Source organism: Rhinatrema bivittatum, chromosome 3 (genome assembly GCF_901001135.1).
Source record: "Rhinatrema bivittatum chromosome 3, aRhiBiv1.1, whole genome shotgun sequence".
Taxonomy (NCBI): domain Eukaryota; kingdom Metazoa; phylum Chordata; class Amphibia; order Gymnophiona; family Rhinatrematidae; genus Rhinatrema; species Rhinatrema bivittatum.
The window spans coordinates 196977766-197003936 of record NC_042617.1 but is presented as its reverse complement, the minus strand read 5'-3'; the positions used below and the strand labels follow the sequence as shown (position 1 = coordinate 197003936).

At 40.5% G+C, this 26171-nt stretch overlaps 1 protein-coding gene across 1 annotated transcript in view; it reads left to right on the top strand.

The window, feature by feature from the left end:
• The window catches only part of KATNA1 (katanin catalytic subunit A1), a 182292-nt gene that overhangs the window by 22215 nt on the left and 133906 nt on the right, over positions 1 to 26171 (top strand). The window contains exon 2 of the mRNA XM_029594070.1: positions 11298 to 11468. Within this exon, the coding sequence (XP_029449930.1) occupies positions 11307 to 11468 (162 nt within the window). The 5' untranslated portion in view covers positions 11298 to 11306. The remainder of the gene's footprint in view (positions 1 to 11297; positions 11469 to 26171) is intronic.

Sequence of the window (26171 nt, the reverse complement as noted above, 5' to 3'; positions counted from 1 at the left end):
TAGAGTCCAAATCTTCCCTGATGTGGCGAGGACCACTCAAGCAAGGAAGAGGACTTTTTTGTCCCTGAAAAGTCGGGTGTTAGCACTAGGTGCTACATTTTTTTTTAAAATTTCCCTATTTGGTTTTGTTGACCCAATCCAGTTAGAAACGTTTATAGTAGATAAAAAATCAGGTGGTATTATCAGTGACAGACACCCAATAAATAAAGATATAACGCCTTTCTCCTTATAGTTTTTTTTTCTTTTTTTCCTTATTATCCAGCAAATTTGATTAAGTTTTGATGGACATTTCTTTGGTTGATTATTTGTCTTCTCCCTAATTATAGGGTTTATGTGTAATGTAATAAATGATTATTGATGTTATGGTATTTTCTGTTTATAATAATATATTACATTGTATACATATTTTCCTGTTTTTCAAGATGTATATCATTGATGAAAATTAATGAAAATCTAAATTAAAAAAAAAAAAAAAAAGCAGATTTGTCAGGTAAGACTTCCCTTGGGTAAATGCATGCTGACTGTGTTCTATTAAACCATGTCTTTCTATATGCTCTGTGATTTTGATCTTTAGAATAGTTTCCACTATTTTTCTCAGCACTGAAGTTAGGCTCACTGGTCTATAGTTTCCTGGATCGCCCCTGGAGCCCTTTTTAAATATTGGGGTTACATTGGCCATCCTCCAGTCTTCAGGTACAATGGATGATTTTAATGATAGGTTACAGATTTTAACTAATAGATCTGAAATTTCATTTGAGTTCCTTCAGAACGCTGGGCTGCATTCCTTCCAGTCCAGGTAATTTGCTACTCTTTCGTTTGTCAGTCTGGCCTACTACATCTTCCAGGTTCACAATGATTTGGTTCAGTTCATCTGACTCATCACCCTTGAAAACCATCTTTGGAACCGGTATCTCCCCCACATCCTCAATAGTAAACACAGAAGCAAAGAATTAATTTAGTCTTTCATCAGTGGCCTTATTTTCCCTAAGAGACCTCTTTAACCCCTTAGTCATCTAACAGTCCAACAGACTCCCTCACAGATTTCTTGCTTCGGATATTTTAAACATTTTTATTATGAGTATTTGCCTCTACGGCCAGCTTCATTTCAAATTCTTTTATCCTGCTTTATCAGTGTTTTACACTTTACTTGACAATGCTTATGCTTTTTCCTGTTTCCTTCAGATGAATTCTTCCAATTTTTGAAGGATTTTTTTTTGTGGCTAAAATAGCCTCTCAGCTCACCTATTAACCATACTGGTAATCGTTTTGCCTTCTTCCACCTTTCTTAATGCATGGAATACGTCTGGACTGCGCTTCTAATGTATTTTTAAACTATGTCCTCGCCTATTGTACACTTTTAACCTTTGCAGCTGCAACTTTTAGTTTTTTTTCTATTTTCCTCATTTTATCAAAGTTTACCTTCTGAAAATTTAGTGTTAGAGCTGTAGATTTACATATTGGCTCCCTTCCAGTCATTAGTCCAGATTTGATCATGTCACATGGCAACTACGAACCTCGCTCCTATGGTGGACAGCCATGAACAACTTGCTCAAAGGTCTACCTTTCCAATAACCAATTATGCAAATGACGTTAACTACAGATGCATCCACCTTAGGCTGGGGAGCACACATTGGTCATCTGCAGACCCAAGGTACTTGAACAAAACTCGAAGCTACATTTCAGATAAACGTCCTAGAGCTTCGAGCTATATGTTATGCGCTGCATGCGTTCAAGGACTGCCTCTCCTACAAGACTGTTCTGATACAAACAGACAACACAGTAGCCATGTGGTACATCAACAAACAGGGAGGTATGGGCTCGAATCTCCTTTGTCAAGAAGCAGCACAGATTTGGGACAATTATTGCTCCCTGCTCAAGCAGAAAAATCGCTTACCCAGGGACGCCTTTGCTTGCCATTGGAATTCAGGCCTTCTGTATGTGTATCCTCCAATACCGCTAATAACCAAAACTCTAGTGAAGCTACAACAGGACAAAGGGTCCATGATACTCATAGCCCCATATTGGCCTCGACAAATATGGTTTCCAATACTCCTCGATCTCTCGATCAGAGACCCAATTCGCCTGGGCACAACACCCACTCTCATAACTCAGGATCAGGGCAGGTTGCGCCATCCCAACCTTCAATCCCTATCCCTCACAGCGTGGATGTTGAAAGCTTAATCTTACAACCACTCAATCTTTCAACTAATGTCTCTCAAGTGCTTGTAGCTTCATGTAAACCCTCCACACGAAAGAACTATCGTGTGGAACTGAATGCTCATTGTGGCTAAGTATTCTTGCTTATTACTTATAAGTGTTTTGTGGAGGGCTTCTGTGAGTAATTCCTGTCTGTGTTTTCATTTCTTTATAGTAAGATATTATTCTAGTAAATTAATTTGCTGTTTGGTTGCTCTGCTATAGAGTTAAGATTTAAAACAAAAAAAAAACAAACCAAAACCACTCCAGCTTTTAATCTGATAAAATCTATTTCTCATTTGGAGTTAGCTGGCACAAATAATCTGTTTAGATCTTAATATTGGGGCATAAAGACTGTTTGAAAACAATTTACAAAAAAGGACAGACAGACAAACTTCTAGAAGTGACCTGATCCAACTGGATTGGGTGGGTCTCAGAACTTGGGGGAAGTAAACTTAGAGAAGCAGAACCATTGTTGCCAGTGCAGAGGGGGAGCTGATTTCATGCATTCAAATGCCATGCAAAGCAGCTCATTGTAATAGGGGAGGGAATCTGGCGAAATTTATGCAAAATATCGCAAATATCTTGCGATATTGCCACGATAAGTCTATATCATGCAATATATTGCATTTATTTAATGATATATGCTGTTTAGCGCATGTTGTAGCCCTACCGCAATTTTATGAATCTCCCCCTGTTTGTATTTGAGGCAGTGGAGGATGAAATGACTTGCCCAAGGTCACAAGGAGTTTTGGTGAGATTTGAACCCTGGCTTCACTGGTTTCCCTGGTTTAGAGCCTACTGCTCTAACCAGTAGTGGTTCAGTGGGGACTTGGGTTTGCTTCCTGGGTTCTCTGGAGATGATGTAGAAATAGTACTCGCACTTTCTGGGGACAGGGATTCCTAGTCATTGCACAGCAGCAGCACTTAGTATCTGGATTTAGCGCCCATGACTGCAAGATTCTGGAAGGAGTATTGGTATATGGTTCCTGGCTGCTGACTGTCACTTCACTGATGCTAAGTGAGTTGGGAGGGGACATAAAATGGGGAAAAAACAGGTCACATGATGAGGTGAACTCAAGCAGACATGTGGCTTTGAGCTCCGGGCACCATCCCTCTGAAATCCCTCTTTATTGGAGTAATCCACCTAGACTCCTTACTGAAAATAGTGGGGTGAGTTGGATTTATGAATAAATCTTTGGGAATTATGCCCCCAAAAGTGGCAAAAAGAGATGAGGAAAAAGTGAAAACTGCTGATGAGAAAATGGTGGGCTCGGGCATGGCAGCGGGACCTGCTCTATCTAGCAAGACTACAGTTGTAGTAGTGGCTTTGACAGAGAAATTAAGCTCCATAGCAAAGCAGATAACAGAAGTTGAAAAAAAAATTCCCTGGTCAAAATAATTCCAGATTAAGCAGATGGAAGGGAAGATTTCAGTAGTGGAAGACTGAGACTGTGGTACTTACCAGAAAAGGTGTGACACTGGAAAAACAAATTAAAAGTCAAGGACAAAAATTAGAGGGCCTAGAGAACTACACCCACAGGAGCAATATAAGGCTAGTAGGCTTACCTGAATCAATAGATTGCAAACTGCCTAGCATTTTGAAAAAAGTGTCTGCCTGACAAGTTGGATATGACTGAGTAACAAGGCAGCCTAGTAATAGAGCTCTTAGGCTGGGCAGTTGCAGAGCATGGGATAATTGGCCTCATCTCATTATCTCAAAAATTTTAAACTTTGCACATAAACAATCCATCTATAAGCGTTCTGCAAATGCCGGAAGTGAAATAGGGTGAAAATCTTTCATGACTACTCCTTGCAGTTGTCACTGATGCATAGAGAATTCATGCCGCTATGCAAGGATTTAGTGGAGAAACAGATTAAATTCATGCTGCAGTACTCGGCCCGCCTGTGAATCTGGCGCGATGGTTCTATGCAGATTTTCGATCAAATAGAGGAAGCACGGTAGTTTGTGAACTTTCGGAATAAACCTTAATAATGGACAAAGAAGCATATTGCAATATGCTTATTTGATTCACGTTATAGTAGGATGGCGGGAATATCAAATTGTTGACTTTTATTTCACAGCTGCCCAATTAAGGGCCTTGGTAGACATTGCTCGGGTACATTCAAAGAAACAATGGGCTATAATTGAACAAGCTATCGTGGGAAGCACGATAGCTTGTTCATGATAGCTTGTTGCCATGGTAATGCTTCTAAAGCATTACCATGGCAACCATGGAACTCCTGGTTAACCAGTACAATCTATTCCGTGGACCTTCCACACCACCTTGAGAGTATGGTTTTGTGGGAGAATATTCTTACTTCTATTAATCACTTATAATACATTTTTTCCAGCTGACTTCCAGAGTACAACCTTCCAATCCTGGAACAGGGATGGTATCTCCACAATTGGCCATCTTTTTAATCATGGTTCTCTGATCTCTCTGGACCATCTTACACAACAACTTTCTCCAGGGCAGGGTACCTTTTTATGCTTATGTACAGGTGAAACATTTTATAGACTCACTTCTTCATTCAAATTCATTACGAACAAGTAGGTCTTTGAAATTTTTGTACCAATGCTGATTAGATTACTGGATTAATTTACCAAAACTTATGGCATATTAAATGATTCAGGGAAGAAAACTTTTAACCATATCACGCGATGGAGGAAGATTTAGGGGCGGAGCTTAACCGTAAAACTTCGTATATCTTTACGAATGCTGGCAAATCCTCCATTTCGGCTAAATTACAGGAGCACTATTATAAAATGTTTCGATGGCACCTTGCCCCGGAGAAATTACATAAAATATACCATCATATATCAAACCAATGCTGGAGAAATTGCAGCTTGCTAGGCTCTTATTTTCACTTATGGTGGACATGTCCTAAGGTGGTTGTATTCTGGAAGGCCATAATATCTTGGTTAAACACACTACTACATGTCTCCCTTCTATTGGACGCAAGGGTAGCATTACTCAATGTCCCATATACGGGACTGGACAGATATCAGCAAAAATTTTGTATTCAGGTATTCTTGGCTGCTCATTTTACCTTTGCTCTCCATGGGAAAGCTGAAAATACCCCGGCCCTTTCAGAGGTTTTACTCAAACTTGCTGAAATTAAACGAATGGCTGCACTGACAGCAGTAAAAAATGACAAATTATTGTTTTTCTATAAAATTTGGAAGTTTTATCAGGACTAAATCTATCTCTTGCATTCTTCTTGTGGGATATATATGCACTTGTAGTAAAGAAGAAAAAAAAAAAGAAAGCTCTCCGGATAATCTACCATTTGGAATACGATTTTGAGTTTTATCCAGTCTCAGATGTTCCCCTTTTGCGTTACATAAGAGTCTAAATAAGTAATGATACTGACCCAAAGAATGATTACATGATTTAGGGAGTGCAATGTGTGGTTTTGCCATTCTTGTTGAACTGAACAGCAACAAGTTTTTGTCTATTTGTTTATTTCTCATTTATATACCAGACATTGCTGTGTATGAGCATTTAGAGAGCTCCAGGGGGTGGGGGATAGAGGGCTAGGGGAGGGTAAGGGACGGTGATGGCCTTTCTTTATTGTGCTTATCCTTTAGAATGTTTGCAGTTTTGTTACAATCTTTTATGTCTATACGCTGTGTTGCAAACTTGATGATAATAATAAAATTCTAATTAAAAAAAAAATTGACTTTTGCTGGTGACAGCAATTTTATGTTTCTGGCAAGTTGAGTTTGCAAACTGGCACTGGCCATGTTTTGGAAAGATTATTCGTGTGAGAGGCTGCAGGAACGTACCTTTAATTTACAGCCTGTTTAGGAGTTACTTATTTACCGGTACACAAATTGAGTATTTAGAGGCTATCTGAGTTCCATTAAATGGGCTCATTGGACACATGATGAAGAGTGAATGGGCATTTTGCACTGGAGGCTGCCACATGGCATGGAGGAGAAGTGGCCATGCATATAGAAGGTACTGAACAACAGAGTCCAGGAACTTACGGGTTTTCGTGCCGGAGGAGTTAGAGGGAGACCTTAGCAGCTCTCCACTGTAGAAATTAAGACTTGCAATGTTTCATGTGTTCATAGGTTTGCCTTTTGAGAACTTTCTGTTTAGGAATTAACATAGTGGTGGCTGGCTGGCTGGAGATAGGTTTAGTTGAAGTTATGGGGATAATTCTGTACAATTATGGGGAATTGGTTTTGCTGAAGGGGAAAGTATGTGTTGATTGATTCTTGTTTCCTCTAAGCTGCGGGTTTGGGGGGGTGAAAGAGGGATGGTGATTGATCATGCCACAATCTTACTCTCTTAAGGAGGCTGTTATATGTGTGTATTGGGATTGGAATTGGAGGGGGTAATGGCAAGGGGGGGTGATAGGAAGGGAGGTGACAGGGGAAGGGGGAGACAGATACTTGGAAGGGATTCTATAGAAATTGGTGTCTAAGCTGGGGGGATACACTTACCTGGATTTTAGTTTTTTTACTCAACTATACTAAATTAGTTAATTGCCATGTGATGCACGCAATTAGGATATTAACATGGAATGTAAGTGGAATAGAGTCTGTAGTTAGGCTATATCTGCATGGAATTTCTTCATAGCCTTCAACAATTTATATCTTATTTACAAGAAACTACGTTAACTAGAGAGCATGAGAAATTGTGTAAACAATGGATGGGGCAAGTGTTCTCAGCCTCCTTGGGGGATTGGAAAGCAGTGGTTGCAATTTTAATTAACCGCTCAGTACCATTCCAGGCAAAGAAGATCATATAAGACCCTTTGGGGCGCTATGTCATTGTGGAGGGGATGCTCTTTGGGTCACCTATAATGTTGGAGAATGTATATGCTCTGTATATATGCACATGTTTTGTCAGTTTGATCAATCTCCTTGTGCAATACTCTTAGCTACCTATCTTATTGGGAAGAGATTTCAATATTGCACATGATCCAGCCTTAGATCTCCCATGAATTCTTCTATGTCCAACGAAGGGAATATCCTATATATGTTCTTCTTTGAGCCTGTTGGTTGTATGGTGTAGCCTTCATCCCAGGGGACGTGACTATAGTCGAGCTAGGCTGAATTATATACTGCTGTCTATTTTTGATTTTAAGGGGGCGGGACAATGATAGGGTCCCATAGAAATTTTGGATCAAGCACCAGTGTGAGTGGACTTGAAGGGCCTTTGGCCCCAATCTTTCCATTTGTGAAGGTTCCCTAAATATTTATATAAGGATTTACAATTTTGTGAATATCTAAAAGGGAAATGGAAAGATTTTAACTTCTTTAATCACTAGCACCATAATGACCCACTATTATTTTGGGAATCCACAAAGGCAGTTCATAGAGTGAAAATTATTTCATATGTGGCATGCAAAAATCAGGATATGGCCCAGGAAATAGTGAGGCTGGAAAATCAATTATGAAGAGAAACTCATGTTGGGTAGGATCCCCTCATCAGAGAATAAGGCCTCAGTATTTAGCCATACAGGTTAAACTGAAATCCCTAATTATACCAGAGAATGAAAAAAGGTTTGTTCTATAAGCATACATTTTTCCACTATGGTAACAAACCTGACCATATGATGGGGAACTTAATGAAAAATAAACTAGGTAAACGGTATATCATAGAAATGAAAAATGCTGAAGGGAAAGTGGTCCACATATCTTTGGAGATAAGTGATATTTTCTATAAGTATTACCAAGATTTGTACATGGTGGGAAGTGAGGATATTTAAACTATTCATAAATATTTAAAAGCCTCCTCCCTGCCAAAATTAATAAAGGAACTACTGCAAGCTCTAAACAGACCCATAATGTTGCTGCGAGAAATTTGGATGGTCATTCACCACTCTAAGCTGTTCAAGGCTCCAGGGGAGTGGTATGAAATCTTAATTGATGAAGTATGTGGCCCTTTGGAGAGGGTGTTTCAAGTGCTCCCTGATATTGAGGAGATGCTCTTTGGGTCAAACAGGGCAAATATAATTGTTCTTCCTAAACTAGGTAGAGATCCTGTGAATCCTGGGGCATATTGACCAATTTCTCTGCTCAATTATGATATGAAACTTCTAGCTAAAGTTATGGCAGATCGTTTGGCCCCTTGTTTGGAAGGGCTGGTAAGGGTCGAACAAGTAGGATTTGTGAAAGGTAGGGCATCGGTAACTGTCAGGAAGGTCTTGATGATCATGGTCCTGATGATGCAAAAGGCATGGTTGTTGTTAATTCGTTTCGATGTTGAAAAGGCTTTCAATAGGGTGGACTGGGTGTTCCTGTTTGAATCTTTGAAGTTTTGGGGATTTGATGGGAGGTTCTTGTATCTTTTGCAAGTGCTATATAGGAATAATAGAGCTCAAATAATGATTAATGGGTACATGTTTCAGGAGTTCACTTTACATCGAGGAACAGGGCAAGGGTATCCATTGTCACCTCTTTTTTTTATTTGTGCTTTCCTTGGACCCTTGATTGAGAGACATTATGGCTAATGCATGAATATGGGGCATTTTGATGGGCGCACAGACCTTGAAGTTATCAGCATTTGCAGATGACCTTTTGTTACATGTAATGGAGCCAGAGACTTCTATGAGGGGAAGTATTGAAGGAATTTCAGTGGTATGTACAACTAGCGGGATTTGGATAAGTCTGAATCAGTTAAAATAGGGGACTGGCATGCAAAGGATTGGATAGGAGAGTTTCCTCTTAAATGGGCGGATACTCAAACATGATACCTAAGAATCATATTCTCTCAAGACCTGAATTTGTTGCAAAGTATGAATATAAAGCGGTTGTTGGATGCTTCTAAACAAGTATTGAGGGCATGGGCTCCACTTAACTTTTCTCTATTGGAGAGGGTATATTTACTTAAGATGGTGATCCTGCCCAAATGGTTGTATGTATTTAGCATACTTTCCTTATACCTTGGTAAGATTTCTCTACAGATATACACCAAGGAGGTTAAAGCCTATCTATAGAACGGGAAGAAGGCCCATATATTGATGAAGCAACTTATGAAACCATAGGTTAAGGGGAGTTTAGGATTACCTAAATTAAAATTATAAAACATAGCAGCAAACTTGCACCATATTGGGGACTGGTTATTGGGAACTAAGTTTTATATAGATAACCAGCCTGAATCCTACTTAATGTCCTCACTTTCATCATCCTATATTCTTCATATTACCAATGGCAGTTGCCTACCTACCTCTTTAATCACTGATTAATCACTCCCTTTCAGAAATCGTGGCAATGGCTTACTAGGAAATCACATTTTATTTATTTATTTATTTAAAATCATTTATTTATCGCCTAACAGAAAATATCTTCCTAAGCGATTTACAACATAATTCAAAACATATGTAGGACCAAAATACATATCATCCTCAATACTTCTGGGCAAATTTTTTAATTCCTGTTTACCAAGACCTTCTATTTACTAAACAATTTCATTTAACAAGTAGGTTTTTAAAACTTTCCTGAAGTTAGAAAGATCTGTTTTCTCTCAGACTAAGCAGTAAATTATTCCAGAGATAGAGAATCGTTATGGTGAATGATCTTGCCTTCAGATGGGTATGCTGGAACATTTTGACATCCTGAGCCCTTAGAAAACAGCCTTTCTGGGACCTTAAACTTCTATTCTGGCTAAACCTCAATTGTTGTGAACCAATTCCTTTCAGGGTTTTAAAAGCCAAAGTCAAATTCTTAAACTTATACCTAGATCTCACCGGTAACCAATGTAATTCCAGTAGTAGTATTACCAATTGTCAGTAATACCGATTTTCTGCCCAGCATACAATCGGAGGGCCCTCTGAGATGGAGAAGCCAAGGGTTGAAGTTAATAGGCAGTTTTGAATGAACAGGGAAAGTGCTTTTCATTTAAAGAACTGTAAGAAGTATTTGGAATCCAGGGGAAGGATTATTTTAACTATCTTCATGCTTGTCACTATGTACAATTTTTTAAATGGGAGACATTGATTCAAGAGAATTGGGAATTGGTGCAAGAGTGGTTTGATATTGATGACCCGGGTAGAGGCACCCTTCTTTCTATAAAGCATTGCTTCGTATTGAAGGCCCATGGGACTTCAATTTATTATGGTCCAGATGGTTAGATTTGCAAATGCAAACCCCTATTAGAATTCTAGTCACAAACATTTGCATGTTACTAAGATTTCAAACAATATACAAATAAGGAAAACCCAATTCAAATTCTTAAACAGTGCTTTTATTTCTCAACGTCGGGCTTTTTTAGCACACATTACAGATTCAGAGTTATGTATGAAATGTTCAACTACAAGTGGGACTTTGGGACATTCCTTTTGGATATGTTCCAAGATTCAGATATTCTGGAAAAAAGTGTTTTTCTTATTTGGAAAAAGTAACATTATTAGTGTTAGTATTTGATTCATCAGTATCCCTATTTGGAGAGATCTGGGCAAAGTCTCGGTGTTCTACATTTGAGAGGAGGTGGATAAGGAAGGCAATGGTGTTGGTGAGGCAGATTATATTACATCACTTGAGATAACAGGATCTTCCTTCCATTGTTTTCTGAAAAAATAAAATACATCATCTATTGGTAATGGAACAGATGTCCTGTAAATTTCTCCATTGATGTAGTACAAAGTTTACTTTGGATACATGGCTTCCATACATTATGACACAGTCAGCTTTTGAATGATTTTTTAAACAAATGTTCATATAGGTCAATTTTATTGGTACAAGTGGGTATTCATACAATTGTTATATTATAACTGCTTATTATTTAGGAGGGAGGGATTTGAGGAGTGGGAGGGTAGGGTGGCTCAGGGTATGAATAACTGGATTGATGTTACTGTGATTATTGTTTCGTTGAACTTTATATGGATTATGTATCTATAACTGAGAATCAGTAAAACAGATTGATTAAAAAGAAATAAGAGAAAAATCCCTGGGTACTTGCAAATGAAGGCTCATGATGCTATAACCCCAACAAAGACTAGTTCTAAGTGAGCTGGAAGCCCAAAGATGTAGGAAGAAACTGGGCCAAAAAATGACTTGCATCGATATTCCATTTTGTATGAAATATTAACATTTAAAACTGAAACGTTTTTTTTTTTTGTTTTATTTTTTTTATATAAAGCTATTCAACATGAGTCTTCTGATGATTACTGAGAATGTAAAACTGGCCCGTGAGTATGCTTTGCTGGGAAACTATGATTCTGCAATGGTCTACTACCAAGGAGTTTTGGATCAAATGAACAAATACCTCTATTCTGTCAAGGATGCATTTCTGCAACAGAAATGGCAGCAGGTAAGAGAATGTCTCATATGCAAATATTTCATTGTCTATATATCTTCTAACATGTTTATTCAGGTGTTAGAACATATTTTAGTTAATCATGGACTGCAAAATGAGTGTATCTGCCTATAGCTTTGACATCAGGTGGCCATCTCAGAAGATGTCATTGCCTCCGAGGGGGCTTCAGTTCTGTCAGGCTATATCCCTGCAGGTTCCCTCCAAGGCCATGGAAGTCTCTGCTTCCATCGCCATCTTCATCATTGGGGATCATGGCTCAGCCTATACTATTGGTTGTGAGTAGAGGAAGATTCTATGGGAATCTCATTAGCTCCCTTGCCTTAGCATCTTCTGAAGACCTCTGCTGCTCCAGTCTTGGACAGACTTGCAAAAGCACTTAAAATCAATTCCAGAAAGAAGCTGACCTGAGGATGTATGTCTTCAGGTTGTTATAGTTCCTGCAACCATGTTTCCAGTACATAAGCTGCCACATCCTTGTCGGAAGATCATGAAGCAATCTCTCACTTTGTGTCTACTGGTAGCCCGTAAGCTTGATTTAAAGTACAGGGTGCAAACTGCCCCTGGTTTTTTGAGTCTGGTTTCCTCACTACTGTATTCTCAGGCATGCCAGCTGAACTCTGGAGTTCTCTAATACACCGCCAGGGAAGATGCAAATCTTCTAGATATATTTTGGCAGAAAGTGTTTCAGAGTTGTATGCTAAGTGCCTGGATTGCAATACTTTTCATGAGTGTGTTAAGAAATCGAAGCTGTTGCTGGAGTCATTTACCTGGCACTGGCTGATATGTGTAATGGTGGACGATGCAAAAGAATAAAAAATGCCTGAACCATGCATTTCATAGTGCAATTTATTTTGGTGGCAGTCATTGGGATGCACAGGCTGGCATGGTTACAAGCTAGTAGTCTATGTAAGACATTTACAGTTGTCTTGCAGGTAGGTGTCCCCTGTGCTGAAGATAATCTATTTGGGGACAAAGTCAAGGAGACAGTGGCTCGAATTAAGGAGCATCATGTTATAATAGTAGTTCTCCAACTTGTGAGGACCAGATAGAAAACTATTTGGCCAGACATCTGTTCTCTTTAAAGTATCTGTTCTTTCAGATGTGCCCCTTCTGCTTTTACCAGCATCATTGGGCCCCCTTCTATTCTGCAGCAGTAGCTTCCTACTAAGAGGCATCAGAGAGAGGTGTTGGCAGAAATCTCCTCAGCAAATGGAATTGAAACCGGACCCAAGTTTTTGATGAAGCTCAAACTACACTCCCTGCTTCCACTAGTGGGGGATCAGGGAGGTTCCAGTCCTTCCAGAGTGGCAAAAGATCACCAATGCCTAGTGTGCCCTAAAGATTTAGAGTGAGACTTCACATGTAGGGGGCTCTCTTTTTCTTGCCTCCTTCCAACCCAATGTTTTTCAACCTTCAATTCAGTCTAGTCTCCATCTGTCTGGCTACAGCTGGAAGTGAAGTCGCTCCTTCTGCAGAATGCAATCGAGCTGGTATCTTTCTAGGAGCTTGGTCATAGAATTCTTCTCCTGGAACTGACTCATCCCCCAAGAAATTGTGAGGGTTGCGATCCAGTGTTCATCTAGATAATCCACAACTGAACATCATGCAAGAATTCTTAACCGCAATAGAAACTCTACGTCTAACCCAACTAGTAAATGGACCAATCAACACAGCTGGATATACGCACAATGTGGTATTGGCCCAACTCCAATTTCTGAGTGAGCAAAAATTTGCAACCAAGGGAAGGCCCCTGCATCAGCCCTGCTGCTTCAGAGAAGCTCTCTAGGACAGCAGCCTCCCACATCAGCAGTAGGTGTCTATCCTATAAAAGGCAGTGCTATCAGTTCAATTTGGGGAGAGATGAAGGGAAGGGCTTGCCATCAGCTGTACATAAGAACAAAAGATATACCATGGCGGGTCAGATCAAGGATCCATCAAGCCAAGTATCCTGTTTCCAACAGTGGCCAATCCATGTCACAAGTACCCAAATATTTAAAGGATCCCAAGCTACTATTGCTGGTAACAAGCAGTGGCTATTCATTATTGATGATTAGCAGTTTATGTACTTCTCCTCCAGGAACTTATACAAACCTTTTTTAAACCCAGCTACGCTAATTGCCTTAACCATATACTCTGCCAATGAATTCTAGAGCTTAATTATGCGTATGTGTGAGAATTTTCTCTGATTTTGTTTTAAATGTTCTACTTGCTAATTCATGGAGTGTCCCTACTACTTTTATTATCTGAAAGTAAATAACCAATTCACATTTACCTCTTCAAGTCCTTTCATGATTTTGTAGCCCTCTATCATATCCCCTCTCAGCTGTCTCTTCTCTTCAAGCTGAACAGCCCTAACCTCTTTAGCCTTACATCAGAGGTGACCTGTTTCATGCCCTTTATCATTTTGGTCACTCTTCTCTGTACTTTTTCCAGTGCAACGATATCTTTTATGAGATGCGGCAACCAGAATTGCACACAGTATTAAACGATACATATCATAATGCCTCTGTATCGCTTGATTTGCCATTCCCTTCCTAATAATTCCATTCTGTTTGCTTTTTTGACACCACAACACACTGAGATGAAGATTTCAATGTATTATCCACCATGGCACTTACATCTCTTTCCTGGTTGGTAGCTCCTAATATGGAACCTAACATTCGGGCCGATACAGTACAGTGTGCTCCGGTGGAGTGCACTGTTACCCCGCGTTTGGACGCGCTAGCTCTACCCCTTATTCAGTAAGGGGTAATAGCGCGTCGAAAACGCGCATCCAAACCCCCCCCCCCCCCCCCGAAACTAATGGTGCCCGCAACATACAAATGCATGTTGATGGCCCTATTAGTTATTCCCGCGCGATACAGAAAGTAAAATGTGCAGCCAAGCCGCGCATTTTACTTTCAGAAATTAGCACCTACCCAAAGGTAGGCGTTAATTTCTGCTGGCGCCGGGGAAGTGCACTTAATATCATGGCGATATTAAATCGGAGGTCCTAAAAGTTTAAAATAGTTAAAAAAAAAAAAAAAAAAAAAAAGGCTCGCGGGTTGAAAACCGGACGCTCAATTTTGCCGGCGTTCAGTTTCTGAACCCATGGCTGTCAGCGGGTTTGAGAACAGACGCCGGCAAAATTGAGCGTCGGCTGTCAAACTCACTGACAGCTGCCACTTCCGTCAAAAAAGAGGCGCTGGGGACATGCTAGGGTCCCTAGCGCCTCATTTTACCGCGAGCCCTCATTTGCATAGGAGAGTGGCCTGTGCGTGCGCCAGGAGAGCGGGCGTTTGCCCGCTCTCCTGCGCGTTTTTCTGAATCGGCCTGATTGTGTAACTACAGCACAGGTTATTTTTCCCTATGTGCATCGTGTCCACATTAAATTTAATCTGCCATTTGGAAGCCCAGTCTTCCAGTCTTGCAATTTATCACAATTCACTTGTGGTTAAACTACTCTGCCTAATTTTGTGTCATCCGCAAATTTTATCACCTCACTCGTACCCCTTTCCAAATCATTTAAAAATATATTAAAAAGTATCTGTCCAAGTACAGATCCCTGAGGCACCCCACTGTTTACCTTTTTCCACTGTGAAAACAAACCATTTAATCCTACTCTGTTTCCTGTCTTTTAACCTGTTTGCAATCCACAAAATGACATCAGCTTCTGTCTGATTACTTTTTAGTTTTCTTAGAAGCCTCTCATGAGGGACTTTGTCAGATGCATTCTGAAAATCCAAATACACCATGTCTACAGGTTCATCTTTATCCACATGTTTATTCACCCCTTCCAAAAAAATGTAGATTTGTGAGGCAAGACTTTCCTTGGGTAAATCCATGCCAACCGTGTCCCATTAAATCATGTATATCTAAATGTTCTGTGATTTTATTCTTTATAATTTGTTTCCAAAATGTTTCCTGGCACTGAAGTCAGGCTCATCAGTCTGTAGTTTCCTGGATCACCTCTAGAACCCTTTTTAAATATGGAGGTTACATTGGCCACCTTCCAGTCTTCAGGTACAATGGATGATTTTAATGATAGGTTACTAATTACTTATAACAAGTCTGAAATTTCGTTTTTGAGTTCTTTTAGAACCCTGGTGTGTAAGCCATCTGGTCCAGGTGGTTTACTACTCTTTGTTTTGTCAATCTGGCCTGTTACGTCTTCTAGAATCACTGTGATTTGGTTCAGATAATCTGAATAGTCACCCTTAAACTGTCTCCATAACAAGTATCTCCCCAACATCCTCATCAGTAAACAATAAAGTAAAGAATTAAATTAATCTTTCCTCAATGGCCTTATCTTTCCTTTAGCGCTCAAGGGGTTAATGGTCCAACAGACTCCCTCGTAGGCTTCCTGCTTCGGATATAATTTTAAAAGTATTATGAGGTGTTTTTTTTTTTTTTCTCTGACCAACTTCTTTTCAAATACTCGCTAAGTCTGTCTTATCATTGTTTTACATTTAACTTGCCAGTGCTTGGGGTTTTTTTTTTTTTTTCCTATTTTCTTCAGATGGATCTTTCTTCCAAGTTTTGAATGAAGATCTTTTGGCTAAAATAGCCTCTTTCACCTTGTCTTTTAACCATGCCGGCAATTGTTTGGACTTCCTGCCATCTTTCTTAATGTGTGGCATACGTCTGAACTGCACTTCTAAGATGGTATTTTAACAATGTCCATGCCTGTTGCACATTCTTAACCCTTGTAGCTACACCTTTCAGTTTTTCTCTATTTTTCTCATTTTCTCAAAATTTCCCTTTTGAAAGTTAGGTGCTAGAGCCGTGGATTTACTTATAGTCCCCTTCCAATCATTAATTCAAATTTGATCATTTTACCAATCTGCCCCCACCACCATTTCTTCTCTCACCAAATCCTGCCCTCCACTAAGAATTAGATCTAAAATAGCTTCCTCTCTTTTCTGTTCCTGAACAAATTGCTCCATAAAACTGTCATTTATTCCATCCAGGAACTTTATTATTCTAGCATGTCCTGATGTTACATTTACCCAGTCAATATTGGGGTAATTGAAATCTGTAAACAAAAAAGGGGAACTGAACTTTAATTCAAAATATTACCTATAGTGACGGTGTCAGCAAGCCAGACATTGTGATTCAATCCCGAATCCAACCGGACCTCTAATCATTCACCATCACTTGAACAACTATTTTATTATTTTTGTATGAAACTATTTTTTATGTGTTTTTCTTTTTCTTTAAACAATTAGTCAAAAAGACTTATATAATTCACTCCATAAATGACGTGAAGGCAAGAAGTAGCTGGCATTCTCTGAGTGTTGTATACAAAAACGCCCAACACGGCCGATGTTTCGCTTATTAAAGCTTCCTCAGGGGCATCTAGATGGATATCAACATGGGAGTGTTTTGCCTAAAAATTTTAAAGAAACAGTCTTAGCAACTTTCAATGAAATAAAGTGAAGAACAGTACTTATCTGACTGCCGTAGTTCACGCAAAAAATCTCTTCGAACGGTTTTTACAAAGGGGTTATCCGCGCACATGCATTCGAAAAGCGTATTTGCGTGCAAAATTTGCACATCGTGAGTGGTTATTTTTGCCTAACAATTCTACTGATAATTCCACTCAAATCACTTGTATTTTACCTTTTTCAACACAGGCATATAAAATCCGCAGAGCCATTTACAATAACTGGCATGTGTTGCAGTTGCATGAAGTTTTTCAGTCTCCCCCCCCCCGGATTACATTTTCAAGAGCACCCAATTTAAAAAATATGTTCGTTCAGATTTCACCACCAAGAATAATGACAATATTGTTATGGGTTCTCATCAACCATGCAATTCTTGTTCAGTCTGTCCAATGTCTATGTCAACAGAGAGTGTCATCTCACAATCAGGTTACAAAATTTTCTTGAAATATGTAACATCTTGTATTTCCACAATGGTAATCTATATGATTGTATGTCCATGCGGATTACAATATATAGGCAAAACTAAACGTCTTCTGAAAACACGAATGATAGAACACAGATCCAACATAAAAAATTCCCGGATTGAAGAGCCACTGGTCACACATTGTTTAACACATAAACATTCTTTCAATGATCTTAAATTCTGTGCTATCGATCATGTTCCAGTGCACTGGTGCGGCGGTAATCGTGAAGGACAGCTATTGAAACTAGAACAACGCTGGATATATCGACTGGGGACCGTGAGTCCGGCAGGTTTAAATGCTGATCTGGAATTACATCCTTTTTTAGGATAGGAAAATTTGTTCTCCCATATATACAATGTCTTATCTTTCCCAGGATTCAGTGCTATATTACTAATTAATCAACAAAATTTTTTTTGACACATGACACGTCATCTTCATGACGTCACACCTGTTGTATATTTGATAGGACGTAAACGTTAGCCTCGTTTCCTCCCTACGACGCAGAAGAATGTTTGAGACGTCAGGTCCATTTTGAATCGGTAACCTACAGCGGTCAGATAAGTACTGTTCTTCACTTTATTTCATTGAAAGTTGCTAAGACTGTTTCTTTAAAATATTTAGGCAAAACACTCCCATGTTGATATCAATCTAGATGCCCCTGAGGAAGCTTTAATAAGCGAAACATCGGCCGTGTTGGGCGTTTTTGTATACAACACTCTGAGAGAATGCCAGCTACTTCTTGCCTTCACGTCATTTATGGAGTGAATTATATAAGTCTTTTTGACTAATTTTTTAAAGAAAAAGAAAAAAACATAAAAAATAGTTTCATACAAAAATAATAAAATAGTTCAAGTGATGGTGAATGATTAGAGGTGCGGTTGGATTCGGGATTGAATCACAATGTCTGGCTTGCTGACACCGTCACTATAGGTAATATTTTGAATTAAAGTTCAGTTCCCCTTTTTTGTTTACAGTTCTCCAATAGGGTTACTGTGTTGACTCTCCTTGATATATTTTTTTGGTAATTGAAATCTCCCATTTTTACTGCACTGCCAAATAGGTTAGCTTCACTGATTTCTCTTAGCATTTCATAGTCTGTCTCATCATTTTAGCTAGGTGGATGGTAGTTTACTCCTATCTATACTCCTTCCCCAATACACAAAGGATTTCTACCCATAAAGGTTTGATTGTGCGTTTAGTCTCTTGCAGCATCTTTATCCTGCTGGACTCTATGCCATCCCCCCATCACCCACCACCACCAAGTTGCTCCTCTCTATGGTTGCAATATAACTTGTACCCTGGTATTGCATTTTCCAATTGATTATCCTCCTTCCATCATGTCTCTGAGATGCCAATTAAGACTTTCTAATCATTCACTGCTATACATTCTAACTCTCCCATCTTACTTCCTAGACTTTTGGCAATGGCATACAAACATTTCAAGTGTGTGTTTTGTTTCTATTAACATTCTGCTTTTCAGCTGACAGGGATAATTTGGAATGTGTTAGCTCAGGTGATTCTTTTTAAGCGCATGAACTACTTTTCTTTTTCTTGGAACCCCTCTGTTGGGATGCTCTAAGTATACTATTTCATTAGTATCCTTCGAAGATACCTCCCTCCAAACCATGCGCTATCTGCTTTCCCCTTAGAGCAGCTTTTTAACTAAATCAATCTTTTTTTTTTTTTTTTTTTTGTTTAGTGCCAGTAGCCTGGTTTCACCCTGGTTAAGGTGGAGCCAATCCCTTCGGAAAAGACTCCCCCCTTCCCCAAAAGGTTGTCCAGTTCCTTACAAAACTGAATTCCTTTTCCTTGAACCATCGTCTCAGCCACATATTGAGACTCCAGAGCGCTGCCTGCCTCTGTGGACCTGCGTGTAGAACAGGGAGCATTTCAGAGAATGTTACCCTGGAGGTTCTGGATTTTAGCTTTCTACTAAGCCTAAATTTGGCTTTCAGAATCTCCCGCACACCTTTTCATACCCTAATAGTTTACATCTGCTCAAAAGCTTTTAAGCTCTAAAAATTTCCCAAAGCAGTATTTACCGATTCTCTTCAGCTACCAGCAAGATGATCCTTTCTGCTCAGTGCTCCTACTGGATTGTGGGTTATTGAGCTCTTTCCCTACAATATATCTTGTGTTTGTAAGGCAAATTAGTACTACTGCGTTAGGACTGCTGCCTCCCTCCCACATCATTGGAGGGCGACTAGACCCTACAAAAAGGCAGTGTTAGCAGTGTGCCAAAAGGGCACGCCCCTAGGATTGAATTTTGGACCACTCTGTGTGTATTCTTATGTCTTCGGGATGAGCGATGGATAAGAAACGGTACTGTGCACTTTCTCCCATACATTACGGCTGTGTCTTTCCCTTCATCACTGCCCAACCTAGAGGCTGTTTTGCATCGCCAGGCAAGAATAGAACTAGGGACTTGGGACATCAGGACTTAGGGAGACTGAGGTCTCATTGAGAATGGAGCCAATCACCCCCACAGATTGATTCATTACCTCAGATGAGAACTGCGGTCGGGAATGAAGGGGTTGGTACTGCTACTTTCTCCCAACTTGGTGTTCTTCTCAGCTCTGGGTGCATTTTCGTTTACACGTTAGGGGATCTGGAATATTTTGTCATTTGCCTGGAAAATACTTTTTTCTAGAATCTATTCCATGTTAGGGTCTCTTTGGGCAGTTATCTAAGAGGGTTTAGGAACATTCTCAGCTAAAGATCAGGGTGAAAAAATGTAAAACAAAATTAAGGGCAATTGCTCTAGATTGCATGAATGTAATGTTAATCTCCATAAGGCTAATCAAGAATTACCTCAGATTAGAAAACTTGGATAACTTTTTAAGAAGATTGAATTTTAAGATTTCCTTAACTTTCCTAAATGTCCTTTAACTTCTCCAACAGAGATGGTAAAAGAAGTACTATCTTGATTTTTTTTTTTTTTTTGAAAATTTCTTTAAAAAAATGCCCTTAATTGCTAAGGTTCACTATTTCTCCAAGGGCAAGCAGGATGGAAGTCCTCACACATGGGAGACCTCTCCAGATGGAGCTCCAACACGGAAAACATGTCAAATTTTCTAGAACTTTGACTTGCTACACAGTGTGCCCAGCATGCCCTGTACCATGTGTCCATGCAGGGTCCCTATTCAGTTTCTCTTCTTCATTGGAGCTGCAGCATCGCGGTGTATAGCTTTACTATTTTTTGGCATATTTCTGGAAAACTTCCAGTTTCGCTGTAACGTGGTTATTCGCAATGGTAACGTTCCTAGTTAAGGGTTTTCGATGTTTATTGGTAAGTTTCCTTTCTCAGTCTATATTCCCCGGCAATGCTTCAATGCCTGTCGTCATTGATTTTGATCTTGCCTCCTGTTTGTTTCGTCTCGTCAAGGCCGCGTCTGGGTTTAAGCAATGTCATCTGTACCTGAGGACCATGTCAGTCACTGATCCTCCTGATGAATGTGTCCTCTGACCGGGGTTGTTGCAAATGCACCCAGCTGACTCTGAAGGGACATCGCCTTCGACTTGACAAGATGAAATGCCTCTTGGGGTTGAAGTGCAAGCTATCGGCATTGGCAACTGAGCTGCACAGATAGCCATCAACATTGGCGGGACATCTGTTCCATCTGCAGATAGGGGCACCAGAGACCGGCTGTCATTGGGCTCCTCCAGGCTGAGGACGTCAGGTTCCTCGTCAGCCTCTGTACCGGGGAAAGACCATGTCTAGCATCAAGGGAAGCTGGAGAAGCATCAGTCTCTGTCTATGCATGGGGAAGCACCAGCTCCTGCTGTGATGCCCTTGAAGTGACCCTTCCGGCAGGAGTGCCAGTCCTACATTAGTGCCAGGGGTCCGCGATGGTCTCCATCGGTCCAGGTGCCTGCCACCAATCCTCATCTCTGTTCTGAAGAGGATATGGTCACCCCTCCTTCCTTCCAGTTTGTGTTGGAATGGGCAGTGGTTGAGGAGGAGCTCGAGAGGTGAGTACAGCTAGCAGTTGAGCGGTCAATGCAGGACATAAGTCCTGTGGCACTGATGGACAGTGCCATCTTGGAGCCGCTGTTGGAGTCTCTCCATGCACTCATCAGCGCATTACTGACCCAGCTGGTGTCTTTTCCCAGGTTGGCATCTGTGTTGGAGCACCACAGTCTCCCCTTGCTGATATGATAGTTGTGCCTGGTTCCTCGGAAGAGGAATCTCCGCGTAGGCTGCCGAGACCTGCAGCACCCCTGTCCTGCCCCATTGGACCAAGGCCGAGCACCCAGGGCCCCATCCCTTATCTGTGTCAGTGAGGATGAAGGCCTCTATGACCCCTGTGGGAATAATAATACGGAGTCCTCCACTGATGGCTCTGAGGGTTTCCCCGACCAGAGGAGCAAAGAAGGTCTCTGCCTGAGGACCTAACATTCGCAGGTTTTGTTCAGATGATGATGGAGGCCAGAGCAGAGAGCGTGTTAGCAGATAGACTGAGTTGTTCCTTCAGACACCATAAGTGGTTTCTGGACCAGGGGGTTGCGGAGCTGATCTTCCGCCTCTGGGGGAACCAGAAGTGGATCTCTTCATGTCTCCTTGCAACAGAAGGATACCTCTGTTCTACTCCCTGTACAGGACAGACTGCAAACCAGCCTCAGAAGCCCTCACCCAGCATTGGGGCAAAGTTTTGTCTTTACGTGTATCCTCAGATTATCTTAATAGCGAAGACTCTTGAAATTTTGCAAGGACAAGGGGACTATGATCCTCATAGCCTCTTATTGGCCGAGATAGGTCTGGTTTCCACTCCTGGGAGAGGAGTCCATTTGGAGGCCATTCAGTCTGGGGACTTCTCTAGATCTCATCATGCAAGATCGAGGCAGGTTGAGACATCCCAACCTCCATGCCCTGTCGCTCACAGCCTGGATGCTGAGAAGTTAGTTTTGCAACCACTTGATCTTTCAGAAGGCATGTCTCTGGTCCTGGTGGCTTCTAGAAAGCTTCCACTAGATGGTCTTATGGACTGAAGTGGAGAGCTTTTCTGTGTGGTGTGAGCAGAAGGCTGTAGATCTGTTCTCCTGCCCCACACAAATTCTGCTTGACTACCTTCTAAACCTATCTGAAGCTAGCTTGAAATGAAACTCTGTTAGAATTCATCTGAGTGCAGTTGGTACGTACTACAATGATGAAGATGGTATGCCCATCTCTGTACAGCCTATAGTTATACGTTTCATGTGGGACCTTTAATTGAAGCCTCCCTGCTCTGTCTTGGGACCTCAACCTGATGTTAGCTCAGCTGATGAAAGTTCCTTTTGAGCTGCTGTGCACCGGTGACCTGAAGTACCTGACCTGAAAGGACATATTTTTGGTGGCAGTTCCTGCAGTGTTAGCAAGCTCCAGGGCTCAATGACTTATCCCTATATGCAAGGTGTTGCATATAGGGAAAAATAACCCTTGCTGTAGTTACACGATGTTAGGTTCCATAATAGGAGCTACCACCCATGAAAAAGATCTAGGAATCATAGTGGATAAAATCATCGGCTCAGTGTGCTGCAGCAGTCAAAAAAGCAAACAATGTTAGGAATTATTAGGAAGGAAAATGTCATAATGCCTCTATCGCTCTATGGTGAGACCGCACCTGGAATACTGTGTACAATTTTGGTCGTCTCATCTCAAAAAAAGATATAGTTGTGATGGAGAAGGTACAGAGAAGGGCAACCAAAATGATAAAGGGAATGGAACAGCTCCCTTATGAGGAAAGGCTGAAGAGGTTAGGGCTGTTCAGCTTAGAGAAGAGATGGCTGAGGGGAGATATGATAGAGGTCTTTAAGATCATGAGAGGTCTTGAACGAGTAGATGTGAATCGGTTATTTACACTTTCGAATAATAGAAGGACTAGGGGGCATTCCATAAAGTTAAGTAGCACATTTAAGACTAATCAGAGAAAATTCTTTTTCACTCAACACACAATAAAGCTCTGGAATTTGTTGCCAGAGGATGTGGTTAGTGCATTTAGTGTAGCTGGGTTCAAAATAAGTTTGGAAAAGTTCTTGAAGGAGAAGGCCATTAACGGCTATTAATCAAATTTACTTAGGGAATAGCCACTGCTATTAATTGCATCAGTCACTAACCAACCTCTTTCCCTTCTCAAAAATACTCCAACATGAACATACAAGGGAATGTTTGCTTGGTGGTAATCTTGTACGGGGGTTATTCAATGAGGGTAACCGATTTGCAGTTATCCTCTCGTGAACCTCCGTCTATTATTCTTTTATTAAATTGAACAATGTCTCAAACTTTTTGAATTTTTTTGGAATTTCCAATTTTTTCTAAAAATCCCTTCTCCCCTGCTGCTTTTCCGCCCCACTGTTATCTTATTTCATACTTATCGGGACGTCGCCTCTGTAGTGTCTTATGGGTACGGAGCTGCTTGTCCGACACGGGCCATGTTTCGGCACGGTGTGCCTGCTTCAGGGACTGTGGGAGAGTATGCTGTGTCCAATACTGGGTTCACAGCGTGTAGTAAACTTGTGTACAGCTTCTTTTGTCTTACGTGCGACGCCTGTTGTGCTTGTCGCACGTAAGACAAAAGAAGCTGTACACAAGTTTACTACACGCTGTGAACCCAGTATTGGACACAGCATACTCTCCCACAGTCCCTGAAGCAGGCACACCGTGCCGAAACATGGCCCATGTCGGACAAGCAGCTCCGTACCCATAAGACACTACAGAGGCGACGTCCCGATAAGTATGAAATAAGATAACAGTGGGGCGGAAAAGCAGCAGGGGAGAAGGGATTTTTAGAAAAAATTGGAAATTCCAAAAAAATTCAAAAAGAGTTTGAGACATTGTTCAATTTAATAAAAGAATAATAGACGGAGGTTCACGAGAGGATAACTGCAAATCGGTTACCCTCATTGAATAACCCCCGTACAAGATTACCACCAAGCAAACATTCCCTTGTATGTTCATGTTGGAGTATTAATTGCATCAGTGGCATGGGATCTTCTTAGTGTTTGGATAATTGCCAGGTTCTTGTGGCCTGGTTTGGCCTCTGTTGGAAACAGGATGATGGGCTTGATGGACCCTTGGTCTGACCCAGCATGGCACTTTATGTTCTTAACACTAAGTTTTAACATGACATGTCTTGCTTAATGTAATGATGGTCTTCTTTCTTAACTAGTCAATCATCCTGCCAACATTCTTTCCCAGGCCCCATTCATACGAAGGCAAATGAGCCCTGCACAGTTTAGTCCTCAAGCAAGCCTTAGCTTTCTATTTGGAGCAGACAGACACCTATAGGCAGTCCACCCAACTTTTTGTTTCTTTTGATAGAAATATGTTGGGCATTGTTGTTGCCAAGCAAACACTATCGATTTATATCTCGTTCTGTTATGCCCAGGCAGGACTGCATCTTGGAGGTCATGTCAAGGCTCATTCTGTCCGAGCCATGGCTGCGTCAGTGGCCCACATGCAAGCAGTTCCCATGGAGGAAATCTGCAAAGCTGTGAGTGGAGTTCTGTTCACACATTGACATCTGACTATTGCTTGGATATGGATGGCCAACACAATAGTAGTCAATAAATCATGAGCTATGCTCAATCGCTGGAATAATATATATTTTCTCAATAAAGTTATTTATTTCTTTTGAAAAGTTATTTGAAATAAAAAATATTTTATGACACCTACTATATACCGTGTATGTGTGAATTAATTGTTTATATATTATATATGAATAATGTAAAGGAATTGGAGGAAAGTTTCATATAAATTCATTGGTGTCTCCGCACCACGATTGTGTGGTGTTATAATCATTAACTGTCCCCCTCCTCCTGTGTGAGTTTTTTTTGTGAGATTTTTTGGTTAAGTTACTTCACCTCTGTAACCTCTTCCGTGTGGTGAGCATCAAATAATTTATATACCATGACGGTATTTTTTACTAGGAGCTCTGAGCTCTCTATATAAACTGTAAGCTATAAAGGAGTAAAGTTCAGACTTCCCTTTGAGAAAGTTGGTTGTGTTGTCCGGTTTCACACGATGGTCCCTCAACTTTCTCAAAGGGAAGTCTGAACTTTACTCCTTTATAGCTTACAGTTTATATAGAGAGCTCAGAGCTCCTAGTAAAAAATACCGTCATGGTATATAAATTATTTGATGCTCACCACACGGAAGAGGTTACAGAGGTGAAGTAACTTAACCAAAAAATCTCACAAAAAAACTCACACAGGAGGAGGGGGACAGTTAATGATTATAACACCACACAATCGTGGTGCGGAGACACCAATGAATTTATATGAAACTTTCCTCCAATTCCTTTACATTATTAATATATAATATATAAACAATTAATTCACACATACACGGTATATAGTAGGTGTCATAAAATATTTTTTATTTCAAATAACTTTTCAAAAGAAATAAATAACTTTATTGAGAAAATATATATTATTCCAGCGATTGAGCATAGCTCATGATTTATTGATTATAGTTATAATCGCTGTAGCAGTGGCAATTTTGATTTCTCCTGGTTCAACACAATAGTAGGGCTAGCTAATCTGTCATTTGAAATCTGTTTGAGATGTAGAAACAAACTCTCTCCAGCCTAGATCCTGTTTGGCTTCAGGCTGTCTCCCCCTCTTGTCACCATCAGCACCATTGTTGTTGTGCCTGTTGGCACCTGTATGAGTTTTTGTTGGCCCCCCTTTTATGTTGGGGGATAGCCTGTAGCTAGGGATTCACCCATGTGAGCATTACCAACCTGCTTGTCCTCTGAGATGTTAGTCTTCACGAAACCTGGCCACCACCCTGTGGAGTTGGGTTTCTCCTGTTTTTTGATTTATGTCTA